Below are 13,908 nucleotides of genomic sequence, written 5' to 3'. Positions count from 1 at the left end.
GTTGTAGGTTGAGTGGGTATATTTGGGTGTGTGACAGAGTACATAGAAATATTTTTGGGAGATAAAAGGAACTTTCAGGTGGCCAAATTCCCCGCTTGTAAAGCTGCATATTATGCCAAAATGCGGCTGTCGGGAGGCCACTTGAAAGCGCAGGAGGCGTCTGTGAGGCGAACTCTGTAACCCTCCTTCGGGAGGGATAATCGCCAGAGCAGTGAGGTCATCCCCTGAACATGAATGCAGCTGTCTGAAAGTGGCTGCTAAGGGGATGACGGTCAGCTGGCGAGCGCCTGACAGCTCCCCTTCCAGGTGCCCCTACCCCCACCGCGCGGGACATCAGGGCAGGGGTAGCCGGCATGGGCTGTCAGCGCAGGGACGTCCCCACACTGATGCCACTACCCCACTCTCCCAACGGCCCGATGTGGGTTCCCACACTGGGGCAGCCTGCGCGGGCTGTCGCTGTGGGGACATCCCGCACGGGACGCCCCCATGCCGCTGCCCAGCTCTCCCAGCGGCTCGACATGGGTCCCTGCACCCACTCTCCCAATGGCCCGGCATGGGTCCCCAGGCCCGCTGTCCCAGCAGCCCGATGTGAGTCCCCGCACTGTGGGGCAGCTGGTCAGTCTGGGGACATCCCCATACCGCTGCCCAGCTCTCCCAGCAGCCCAACGTGAGTGCCCGCACTGTGGGGCGGCCAGTCAGTGTGGGGTCATCCCCATACCACTGCCCAGCTCTCCCGGTAGCCCGGTGTGGGTCCCCACGCCCGCTCTCCTGGCGAGGATCCCCACACCTGTTCTCCCAATGGCCCGACGTGTGTCCCTGTGCTGTGGGTCAGCATGGGCAGTCAGTGTGGAGACATCCTGTGCGTGGCGTCTCCACGCTGGCCACCCCACGGTGTGGAGGATCATGTCAGGCTGTTAAGGGGGGTCGGGTGTGTGGGCTCGTGTCGGGCTGTTGGGGGTCGGGTGTGGGGACTCGTGTCGGGCTGTTTGGGGTCAGGTGTGGGGGCTCGTGTCGGGCTGTTGGGGGTCGGGTGTGGGGGCTCGTGTCGGGCTGTTGGGGGTCGGGTGTGGGGGCTCGTGTCGGGCTGTTGGGGGTCGGGTGTGGGGGCTCGTGTCGGGCTGTTGGGGGTCGGGTGTGGGGGCTCGTGTCGGGCTGTTGGGGGTCGGGTGTGGGGGCTCGTGTCGGGCTGTTGGGGGTCGGGTGTGGGGGCTCGTGTCGGGCTGTTGGGGGTCGGGTGCGGGGGCCTGTGTCAGGCTGTTGGGGGTCGGGTGCAGGGGCTCCTGTCGGACTGTTGGGTGTCGGGTGTGGGGGCTCGTGTTGGGCTGTTGGGGGTCGGGTGTGGGGGCTCGTGTCGGGCTGTTGGGTGTCGGGTGCGGGGGCTCGTATCAGGCTGTTAGGGGTCGGGTGCGGGGGCTCGTGTCGGGCTGTTGGGGGTCGGGTGCGGGGGCTCGTGTCAGGCTGTTGGGGGTTGGGTGCGGGGGCTCATGTCGGGCTGTTAGGGGTCGGGTGTGGGGGCTTGTGTCGGGCTGTTGGGGATCAGGTGTGGGGGCTCGTGTCGGGCTGTTGGGGGGGCAGGTGCAGGGGCTCGTGTCGGACTGTTGGGGGCAGGCAGGGGGCTCGTGTCGGGCTGTTGGGGGAGCGGGTGCGGGAGCTCGTGTCGGGCTGTTGGGGGAGTGGGGCAGTGATGTCAGTGTGGGGAGGTCACCGCACTGATAGCCTGCATCGGCTGTCCCAACTCTGACAGATAGCCATCCTAAACCTGACAGCCCGAAGGGACAGGAGCAGGAGTGTGCACAGAGGCACATCCGGTGCAGCTGACACTTCAGGTGGCCAGCGCTGTCCTTTTAGCACTGCCACCTGAACGGCAATTCAAAGGGTCACTTCTGCTTCTGCAGGCGCATTCTTGGCAGAGAATTCACCTGAAGAAACCTAAATTGGGAAAGGTTAGAGTAGGTTACACACAAACACTTTAAAACAGATCTTATTTGAAATGCTGGCGACTTCACATCCACAGTGACTTTACAAAAAGAAATTTTGAAGAATTCCTATGGAGACTTCACAAGCAGGTGTTAATTGGACTGATGTGGTGGAATAAATGCACCATTGTCTTTTAGGCAAAGAGACAGTGGCTTCTCACCCCTTTTTGCAGGAGCATGAAGAGTGCTGGAGAGAGGTCACTGATGGGTTCTTGTTTATCCAAAAGCTCCTATTTTTCGGTGGAGAAGGTCATGTGGTTTTGCAAGCAGAGAGAATCAAACAGGCTGTCTTAGTCTCAGTGGGTGAGAGAGACAGAGCGACAGAGCGACACAGAGACACAGAGACACAGAGACACAGAGACACAGAGACACAGAGACACAGAGACACAGAGACACAGAGACACAGAGACACAGAGACACAGAGACACAGAGACACAGAGACACAGAGACACAGAGACAGAAGCGTCAGCCAGCAGTTGTTGCTGGAACTGAATCAGAAGCCCCAGTGTGAAAGACAGCCTGGTCACAGCTCTTGTGGTTCATATAAGAGGAAAGGACTGGCTGCTTAATGTTTCACTCGGAATAAGGAAACAGAAAGGAACTCTGGGGTGATCTGAAAGGAACTCTGGGGTGATCTGAAAGAAAGAGGTGATCATCTGGAGAACTTTGATGGGGCAGGTTTCATCAGCAGGACACTGAGGGAAGTACCTCAGTTGTGGATGTCCTGGAACAGCACAACTCTTTCTGAAAACCGACAAGAACCTTCCTGAGTGGTAACAATTTACCTGTCGAGCACCAAAGCCTGGTGAATTTTATAAATGTTAAATTTTGTGCACAGTCTAAGAATTGCCTACAACCAGTGAACTTGGAGGAATGAGAAGTGAGATTGGACGGTGAACCAAAGAACTTTTCTGAACTTACACACACATTACATACACGGGCACTTAGAATAGAAAGGGGTTAAATTAGGTTAAGTTAATAATAGTTAAGTTAAAGTTTGATTCTATTTTCATGTTTAAAGATAATTAAAAGCAACTTTTGTTGAAGTAACCATTTGTCTTGGTGAATATCTATTGCTGCTGGGTTTTGGGGTCCTCTGGGCTCCTAACAGATGGCACGGGATCGTGGGCTGAAAGGGCCTTTCACCATGCTGGATGTTTAAATTTAAATCATATACAACTCCTCTTGAAATGAATGCCAGCATTACACTTTCCTCCTTCATCACTGAGGCAACTTGCAAGTTTACCTTCATGTTCACTCGCACGAGGACTCCCAGGTCCCTTTGAATCTAGTTATTTTCAAATTTTTTAATGTCCCTGTTTATTTTTTTCTACCAAAGTACATGACCGTACACTTCCTGACATTGTATTTCAGTGTCATCTCCCAAGTACCTGCCTGCTCACCCCCACCCCCCACCCCAACCGTTTATAACCCTCATATCTATTCTCTTCCAAAACTTCCAACTCCATTGCCAATAGCCCGCCCGACTACCCTAACTTCTCCTGCACCCACACTGGAGTTAATATGCAGAACATCCCAAGGTGCGGGCAGAAGCAAGAGTTCTCCGGGGAAACCCCTTCCAATCACAGAAAAGGTGTGCAGGCTTTACATTCCCCAAAGTCAGAAGTGAACCTGGGTCATTGGAAGAGCAGAGAAGCAGCAGCAACAAACATTCTTCCAGCCATAACAAATAAGAAAGAGGAGCAGGAGTATGCCATTCAGCCCATCGAGTCTGCCCCACCATTTAATCATGAGCTGATCCATTTTCCCACTCCCCATAACCTTTGATACCTTGGCCAATCAAGAACCTATCAATCTCTGCCTTAAATGACCCAGCTTCTACATCTGCCTGTGGCAACAAATTCCACAGATTAACCACCCTCTGGCTGAAGAAATTCCAGCACATCTCTGTTCCCTTCAATCCTGAAGTTGTGCCCTCTTGTCCTAGACTCTCCCACCATGGGGAAACAACCTTTCTTTTAAAAAAAAGATTATTTAAGTTTTCCATACATATAATAACATCCAAGTACAAAATATGACAATCATTATTAATATCAAATCTATTACATGATGATATAAAATCCAACCCCCTCCCCCCACTAAACTAACCCCAAAAGAAGATAAAGCAGGTAAAAAGAAAGGAAATAAAATATGTTAGAAAACATAAGAGTAAAGAAAAGTAAGAAACTAAATTAGAAACTTGGTTGCCGAAAGTTCCCTCTCACCTCACGGAGTTAATCATATATAACTTTTAATACTTTCACAGAAGTTAACAAAGTTTGAGGCTGAAGAAAGGGGTCTATAAATTAATTCCTCAATTCTTAAGTATGGGTGCAAAATTTTCAAAAATACATCTTACTTATTTCTCAAATTATAAGTGATTTTCTCCAAAGGAACACTGCTATGTATTCCTGTATTCCAACATTTCATACCTAGGTGCGTATCTGAATTCCATGTCACTGCTATACATTTTCTTGCGACTGCTAAGGCAACCTTTAAAAATTGTTTTTAAATTTTGGTCTTATCCCTTCAATATTACCTAATAAAAATAACACTGGAGCTTGGAAACAATCTTTCATCCTTATGAACCTCCTTTGAACCCTCTCCAACATCAGTACATCATTCTTAAATGAGGAACCCATTCAAATACTTGTTTCTGCATCTAATGCAAGCCCAAAGATTCACTTCAATACACCTGACCAAAAGTGTCAGAAAACTCTTTTATCAGTTACAAAGCACAAACGCATGCCCCTCCCCCCTTCCATTATTCCTCAACAGTGGTACAACCACCATTTTGAAACCATTGCCTCTCTCCAACTGATTTCTCCAAAGAATTTCACAAAGGATCATCTCATTATTGATGTGGCCTGACACTTCCAGCATTTTTTTTCTTATTCTGAAATTTCCATCCTTGCAAGTGATTTGCTTTAATGTTACTTAAAATGGCCCGATTACTTTCTTTGTTGTTTATGGAACTTGATGTGTACAAATTGTGTGCCACATTTCCCGAATCACAGAAGCAATGAACTTACTAGTTGTAAAAGTGGAATACCTAAAAGACACAGTAAAGATGCCTTAAGGCACACATGTAAAACTCTGGCCCGCGGGCATATAATTATATTTGGCCCACAAGATCATTTCAAAAATGTATTAGAGGTGGCCCGCTGGCCGCCGCGCCAGTATAGCGCATGCACAGTAATACAACAAATCCCAGAATGCATTGGTGTCAGCCTGCTAATCGCCCCCACCTCCTCTGTTTATGTTGCAGGGTCTCATCGTGGACTCTGGTTTTGGGGCCTGGCCGGTGTCAGGGGAAGCCAAGGCCACTTCCCAGCACCCGGAACTGGAGGCCTCGGGCCTGACCTCGCCAGGACCGTTGCCCACTCCCCCTCCCTGCCACAGGCCGATCCGCGACTCACTGTGACGGAGCCGCTGATCCGCCAAGATGCCGCCCTGCAGCGAGAGCCGATGCCCCCGCACTGTCGTTATCCAAACCGATCGCCCGCAAACCCCGCCCTCCCGCACACAGGCCTGAGTAAGGATTATGAACTTTAATCTCAGGATAAAACGATCTTCCAATAGTTTCATGTCACAGTGATCAATATATTCCTGGTTAAAAATGGTCCTGCACCTGGATACAAGCTCATTAGGCATAAAACTTGAAAAGTGTGTCAATTAAATCAAAGGATATCTGTACCAATAGAAAAAGGGCATGGCAAATAACCCTGGTAGAGTTCATGCCCAGAATCAGTCACCCATTTGATTGTTTCAGGAATCATGTTATTCTCCCACATTCTCAATAGCCCTCAGATTTTACTATTCGACAGCACACTAGCAACATTTGACAAATCCTCTATAGAGAAAGATTATTTATTGAATATTTTATTTCTCATTTGTTAATGCTTCTGGAAAGAGTTTATCCAAAACTATTATTAAACATTTATTTTAATAAGAAAAAGTTTAACATTACATATGTTGAAAGAAGAGAAAACATGCAGATGTTGTTGAAAATTTTCAATAAATATTTAGTTCGGCCCTCGACTTAGTCCAAGTTTTTAATTTTGGCCCTCCGTGAATTTGAGTTTGACACCCCTGCCTTAAGACATAGGAGCAGAAATAGGCCATTCATCCCATCGAGTCTGTCCATCATGAGCTGATCCATTTTCTCCATACAGCCCTACCTCCCAGCCTTATCCCCATAACTTTTTATGCCTTGGTGGAGAAAAACACCCTTTCGACTGCTCGAAACTTGTTGGTCTTTCAGCATACAGAGATATCGGTGTAGGGATGCTCCCAACTGGCGCATTCCAGGCTGCTGAGGGGCACAGTGAATGCGAGGGCATTGTGGGGAAGGACCACATTCTAGAGTCCTTCTGTCACCAGGCATTGAAGGGCTGAGACCGAGGGGAAGGCCCTCAAACCACAGGGGGATGTAACAACAAGTGGTTGCAATGGTTTAAATAGAAAGGGTATGTAACCACGTACAGTATAGCCATGACACTAAAGGTGCGATGAGACTTTGAACGGTTTTCAATTTGTAAGTATTTTGAAATTTAAAATTTTGTTGACGCTACAATAGAACCCAATTCAAGCCATTTAAACCCATGCACCAAAATTAACCTACAACCCCAGTGGCATCACTAGTGTTGGTGTCACCTAGTGCAGTAACTCATGGTGTAACACCACCTGCCCCCCCCCCAATACCAGACCATATAAAATCCTTAGTAATGTTTTTTTGTACTAATGTTACTTGAAAATCATAATTCCCATAGATCGCTGAATGTAACGGCAAAAGTAGTGAGATAAACAACTAGCAAAATTAAAATGACACCTTTAAATTACAATAACATTCTACTTCATTTTCAAAAAGGTTATTGATCCAGGTTCATCAATACGAATTACCACTATATTGGAGCTGAAACACCAGTATATTAGACAAAAGCTGCCACAAAAAAATACCAGCAGCAACAAAACAAGCGCGTGCAGACGAAACCACGTGATTCGAAGCATCGTTGTAATTGGGTAATAATGACAGCTCTGTCCGGAGTGCATTAGAAGGTTCAAAAAGTAAATTAGCATCAAGTTTTAACCTTGTAGGCACAGTACAACTCTAATTATCCAAAATCGGATTCTCCAAAATCCTCATTTATCCAATTTTGTTTAAAATTTCAGATAAATTAGGATATCTGAAACAAATCAGAAATCCTCAATTATCCAAATTTTTTCGGAGCCCAACTGACTGGGGATGTCCGGCTGCCAGAGTCAGCGGGGACCTCGGGCTACTGGGCTGTTTTTTTTTTTTAAAAATGACCAGTTCTCCCCCAAAAACAAAAACACGCTCATCCGACATAGGCCCGGTCCTGCCCATTTCGGATAATCGGAGTTGTAGCAAGGAAGATGGGCGTACGAAGAATGCTTTGTTGTTATAACTAACTACAGGGAATTTCTCTCTAAACAAATTTCTGCTGAAACACCGCACACAAATTTTACGGAGTCATTTTGCTGTCACCCCCTCCGATGGTGTCACCCGGTGCGGTCTACACCCCTCCCAACCCCCAACGACCCTGTACGTTTTGGAAGGCTGATCGATCGCTGCCTTACATGGACCCAACGACTTGGCCTGCGCAGACACAGAGGTGGAAAACAAGCTCTGTGTGAACAAAAGGCTGGAAAAGAACACACCAGGATCAATGCAGATGAGTGGGGAGAGAAATATTAAACCGGCTTCTCCCTCCTCAGACGCTGCCTTGGCCTATTGATGCAGCAAACGTTTTCGGATTTTATCTCGGGTTGGCAGCATCTGCAAGGAATGACACTTTCTAAATCTTCTCCCTTCTGACCCATGTCCTTACTCCCAGAACTAATACTTACGAGTGCAGGTCAATGGACACGTTATCTCCTTCTAACACATCTTCGGCCTCCTCCACCTCCTCCTCGTTCCAGTCCTTGGCCCGCAACCGGTGATAACGCGCGGCCGAACTCATCGTCCCCGGTCGCCCGCTCCCCGCCACTCCCTTCCGTCGCCTCCTGACGTCGGGCCGCGCTCGCGGCAGGTCAGGCAGCCGCCCGCACCTGTAACCTGAAGGACAAGTCGCCCCGTCTCCTGGATGCCGCACTCCTGGCGCCCCGTAACCTGGATGTTCGCATCACCAAGGCTGAGCCGGCCGAGCTCTCGCGCAGAACCCAGCGCCAGCCCTGGACCCCGCCCCGTCACCTGGATACCGCAATATTCCGGCTCGAGACCACACCCTGCCGTCACCCGCATAAACGGTCAGACCTTCTCGCCCCGGAACGTGAATACCCTATTGCCCAAACCCAAAATGACAAGGAGCAACTTTTGGAAGTTGTGGACTGAAATAAGGAATGTCAATCTGTTAGATTTCTTTCACAGAATGGTTGCAATCTTGAAAAGGAAGCTGTATTTCAAGAGTTAAACAAGAATATCTGCAGATGCAATGCACAAGCGTGCTGGGGAAACTCAGGTCACACAGCATCTGTAGGAGTCAAGATTTAAGTTAGTGTTATGTGTCACATTACACGAAATTGCCTTTTACCTGCTGCAAGGCAGACAGATTCGCCATCGGCAGAAATTGCCTGAAGTGCCTCTGACGGAGAGAGAAAGAGAAGCAAAAGGGAGTCCCCCCCCCCCACCCACGAATATCCGTGGATTCACCTCCAGTGCCCCCACAGCCTCCGCAGAGTCCAGCGGCCCAGTGCTAATTTTTTTTTGGTGCAGGAACTCACTAAAAATGGTGACAAGGAGGTCCCCCAAGAGGTACTTGGAGTGGCCCTCTGAGATGCCGAAGTGGCGCTCCTGTGAGGTCCTGCAACACTGCACCCCTGGTCCAAACCATCAGCAACCTGAGCTCGAGATCCGACACGATTAGGAACACTTCAGCACACTCGGTCGGCACCCTCTCGCTCCCGGTTCCGATACCCATCAGCTAGTCTTGAGACAGTTCCCAGCAGTCCCGGTGTGAACCCCTCGACCGCAATCTCCAGCAGTCCGTAGCCTGTGTGTTCCTCAGCCACAGAAAGCCTCACTGGTCCGCCGCCCTGGTTACCATCCCGAGGGTCGTCTCCTCTGCTTCTCCTTCTTAGACAGGGGAGGAGGTGGCCTCCCTGTTTTATGGTGTCCTGCACCAGACCTCCACTACCCTGGAGTCTGCAACCCCTCATGGGAGCCACCAACTTGGGTGCAGACCCCGCAGTCACAGGATTTTACGTAAAACTACCGTCGGCTCCTTTAATGTGCAGTTTAACTAGGGAGCTGACGGCAGTCAGACTGGGTGGTTGAACCCTGCAGGGGAGCGCTGTGTCTCGATCACTGCCCTCTGCGGGTCCGCACCAGTGACAGCGCTGCCGTAACAGGAAGCAAACAGCAGCCAACATTTCAGGCCTGAGCCCTTTGTCAGGTGCTTGAATATAAAGTGGGGTCAGGGGAAAGGAGGGGGAGGAAGGGGGACAAGAGAAGAGGAGGAAGGAGGGGCAGCATAGGCTAACAGGTAAGAGATTAAAGATGTCTGGAGGTAAGCAGGCAGAAGAAAAAAAAAGCTGAGATGGGGAAGGTAACTCTCTGAATGGAGAGGAAAAGGAGTGGGGAACTGGAGGAAAGGAGAGAGAGATGGGGAAAGAGAGAGACTGGGGGGGGTTAACAGAAATTGGAGAATTCAATGTTAATGCAGACTGGTTGGAGAGTGCCCCACGGAATACAAGGTGTTGTTCCTCCAATTTTCGGGTGGCCTCGGTTTGGCAGTGCATCAGGCCATGGACAGACATGTTGCTGTGGGAATGATGTGTGGAAATGAAATGGTTGGGCACTGGGAGGTCCTTGCTGTGGCAGCAAAGCTGTTCAGCGAAGTGATCTTGCAGTCTCCGTTCAGTCTCCCCAATGTAAAGGAGACGGCATGGGGAGCACCGGATGCAGCAGATGACCCCCGCAGATTCACAAGTGATGTGTTGCTTCACTTGCAAGGACAGTTTGGGGCCCAAATGACGGTGAGGGAGAAGTGCAGCATTTTCTGCAATCATAGAGGTAGGGACCAAGGCGGATTCATGGGAAGGGATGTATCTCATTCCACATATTGGCAAGTGGCCTATTACAAAACCAATGGAACACAAGCCATAGTTAGACACTTGTGGCACTGTGGGGAAGGACCACAGTCTATAGTACTCTCATTACTGGGCACTGAGGGGCTGACACTGAGGAGAAGTCCCCCAACCAACAGAGTGGTGGCGAGGGTCGTGGAGAAATGACAAGGTGCCACAGTGGTGATAACGGGGTATGGAGAGAAGAATGTAAAATGTACAATGATGTAAAATGTATCGATATGATTGACACCATGAATGTAAAAATTCTTGAATGTTTTTCTTCGATTTTAAATAATTTATTGTGAATAAAGTATATTTTGGCAAAACTAACTTTTGGTTTACAGTTACAGGTTATATTATAAATAGATCTTTAAAAGAGATAGATTGTAGGGGTTCAGTGTAGGTCACTTCACAAACAGATACGTATATTTCACATCTCATTTAAAATGCAGGAGCTTTGCAAAAGCTGGGCATTTAGGCTTTATGACTTTGCAGAGACAATGGAACTGCTTTGGAAAGAACTTCAAAAGCAGGTGCAAATGAAAAGTCCAGGCTCAGTGCTGATAAAGATCTTTCAAAGATTGGGTCTGGAGTCTTAGGATGGGGTTTGGTTTTGAGAGAGAGAGAGAGAGATTGTGAGTTCCGAGTTCAGCCTGTTGAAACAGGCTAGAGTGTTTATTCTGAAATAAGGGAACCAAGAGGAATTCTATAGTGACCTGGAAGAAGATGTTATCATTTGGAAAACCCAAGATGAGGCAAGTTTCTTTGGCAAGACACTGAAGTGGCCGATCAGAGGAAATCAGTTTGTGTGTGTATCCAACGAGCAACAAATTTCTCTCTGAAACCAACAAGAACCTTCCTGAGTGGTAACCATTTAATGTTAACCACCAGAGCCTGGTGAAAATTCATAAATGCTAAATTCTGTGCGCAGTATAAAAATTGCGTGATACCGGTGAACTTGGAGGAGTGAAAAATGAATGATTGGACTGTGAAACAAAGAACTTTCATGAACATATACACATTACAGACACGTGCGCTTAGAGTTAGAAGGGAGTTAAGTTAGGTTAAGTTAAGTTAATGGTAATAAGTTAAAGTCTGATCTTGTTTTTAGGTTTAAAGGAAAATAAAAGCAACTTTTGTTTAAGTAACTTAGTGAATTTCTGTTGCTATTGGGTTTTGGAGTCCTCTGAACTCGGAACAAAGTGGAGGTTTGTCCTTTTCAGATTGAAATATTTGGAGTTTTGGGATCTTAAACTTTCGGAGTTTTTGTAATTTACTAGTTAATTGATTTTTTTCAAGCTAATTTAAAGCTTGTGTGTGTGGAGAACAGCAGCAATAGATGTTAGTACATTTTTGTTACACCCATCACCTGCAGAGCTACAGAGGAAAAAAAGGAACTGATGGTCATCGCTAAGGGATTAAAGCTGGACAAAGCCAAGCATTGGATGAGGAAAATGCAAACAGAGAATTATAGTGAAATATTATATTGGTGAGGGAAAATTTGTTGAGAAAGACTTGGACAATTTTCCAGAGGATAGATCTTTTGAATTGCAATTGGAACTGAGGGTGGCAAAAAAAAAGGAGAGAAATGGGAGTTTGAATTGCAGAAACAAAAATATGAGGCAGACGAGGCTGAAAAATGGGGGAGGATGATGAAAAGCAAAGAAAATATAACAGAACAAATTGAAAGGGACAGATGGTTTCAATTAGAGAAGTTAGAAATTGAGATGGAGGGAGGTAAGAGAATTGAGGCTGTAACTCCTGGGGTGAGGATTTTGGCTAGTAGAGAGGTAATTCTAGTTCCTCCTTTTGAAGAGGGAGATATAAATATATATTTTCAGCTTCTTAAAAAGGTTGCTGAGAGTTTAAGATGGCCTAAAGAAAAATGGCCTCTTGTGCTCCAAAGATTATTGAAGGGAAAAGCACAAATTGCATATTCTAGTTTGACTACAGAGCAAGTGGCAAATTATGATACTGTTAAACAAGCTGTATTGAAAGCTTATGAGTTGGTTCCAGGAGCATATGGACAAAAATTTAGGAGTTTGGTGAAAACATAGAATCAATCTTGTATGGATTTGTCGGTGAAGAAATCTGTATCTTTTGGCCGTTGTTGCGACTCAAAAAGGAATAAATAATGATTTTGACAGATTGAGAGAATTGATGTTAATTGAGGAAATTAAAAGGTGTGTTCCAAATGAGATTAAATTATATCTGGATGAGAGAGACATGGGGACGTGGCGGCAAACGGCTAGATTAGCGGACGAATTTGCCCTAATTCACAAAAACAACTTCAGTATAGTCGGCCTTTTCAGAGAGTTAATGTGGAGCAGACTAGTAAACCTAAAATTAAGTCTCGGGAGAATACTAAGAAAAAAAAATGAAAGTGGGAAAGGATAGACCTGCTGGATTTGTATGTCATTTTTGAAAGAAACCTGGTCATGTTCTTAAAAATTGTTTCATGTTGAAAAAGAGACGAGAAAAGGAGGTATTACCAAAAGCGTGTATTCAGACAGTTGAATTTAAGGAGAGCAGATGTTCCATACCTGGTAAGGATGTTATGGATATATTCAAACCTTTTGTGTCAGAGGGCTTGGTTTCAGTAAAGGATGGAAATTCCCAGGTTCCAGTTAAATTTCTTATAGATACTGGAGCTGACCACTCACTGTTGTTGGAGACTGTTTTAACTCTTGATCAAAAGGCAGACACAGGAAAGACGTCTTTAATTAGAGGTGTTGGAGGAGATGTCGAGTCAATATCTCTGCACAAAATAGTGATGAATTCAGAATTAGTTTTGAGATTAACGAATAAACCTATTAAGGATGACAAACATTGAGAGATATATCCTGCATGTGCTAAAACAAGGTCTTTGTTTAAGAAAATGATGAGAGCAGAGGAAGATCCAGTTGATAGAGACTTGCCCAGTACTTCTGAAATAGTCCAGAAGGAGCAGGTTAAATGTGAGAGTTATGATTTGTCTTTGGCAAGGAAAGAATGGATTGAGCACCAATAGAGAGATTTACTTAGGGAGAATGAGGAGGAGATTAAGGAAATGCCCTGTGGATCTTACTGGAAGGGTGGATTGTTAATGATGAAATGGAGACCTCATGATGTTCCTGCAAATGAAGAGTGGGCGGTGATCCATCAGGTGGTCATTCCTACAATTTACCGGAATTAAATTTTAAATTTGGGCCATTGTACACCTTTGGGTGGTCATCTTGGTGTAAAGAAAACAATGAATAAAATTTTGAAACAATTTTTCAGGCCTGGTTTGAGGAAGGATGTTGTAAATTGGTGCTGGACATGTCACCTTTGGCAGGTTGTGGGGAAACCTAACCAGGGTCCTCCAGTAGCTCCTCTGCAAACTATTCCTGTTGTTGAGGAACCTTTCACAAGGGTTATTGTGGATTGTGTGGGTCCCCTGCCTAAATCAAAAGCTGAGAATCAGTTCTTGTTAACAATTACGTAGTCGGTGTCCAGATGTTACACCATTGAGGAATATTGAAACAAAAACAGTGGTAAAGGCTTTGGAAAATTTTTTCACAGTTTTTGAGTTACCTAAAAAGATTCAGACTGATCAAGGATCTAACTTCATGTCTGGGTTGTTTCAGCAATTGATTTATGAGTTGGGAACTAAACAGATCACTTCATCCTGAAACTCAGGGAGCTGTGGAAAGATTTAATTCTACTCTTAAAAATACTTTGAGGATTTATTGTTTGGAGAATGGGAAAGATTGGGATGAAGGGATTCATTTATTGTTATTTGCAGCAAGGGATACTGTGCAGGAGTCATTAGGGTTCAGCCCTTTTGAAATTGTGTTTGGTCATCAGGTTAGAGGACTTT

At 46.4% G+C, this 13,908-nt stretch overlaps 1 protein-coding gene across 1 annotated transcript in view; it reads right to left on the bottom strand.

The window, feature by feature from the left end:
* The window catches only part of LOC138765401 (glutathione hydrolase 6-like), an 85,426-nt gene extending 77,286 nt beyond the window's left edge, over positions 1–8,140 (bottom strand). The window contains exon 1 of the mRNA XM_069942446.1: positions 7,848–8,140. Within this exon, the coding sequence (XP_069798547.1) occupies positions 7,848–7,960 (113 nt within the window). The 5' untranslated portion in view covers positions 7,961–8,140. The remainder of the gene's footprint in view (positions 1–7,847) is intronic.
* Positions 8,141–13,908: the final 5,768 nt, after the last annotated feature.

Source organism: Narcine bancroftii, chromosome 1 (assembly GCF_036971445.1).
Source record: "Narcine bancroftii isolate sNarBan1 chromosome 1, sNarBan1.hap1, whole genome shotgun sequence".
NCBI classification, from domain to species: Eukaryota; Metazoa; Chordata; class Chondrichthyes; order Torpediniformes; family Narcinidae; genus Narcine; species Narcine bancroftii.
The sequence above is the reverse complement of the archived record's forward strand: the minus strand, read 5'-3'. Positions and strand labels throughout refer to the sequence as shown.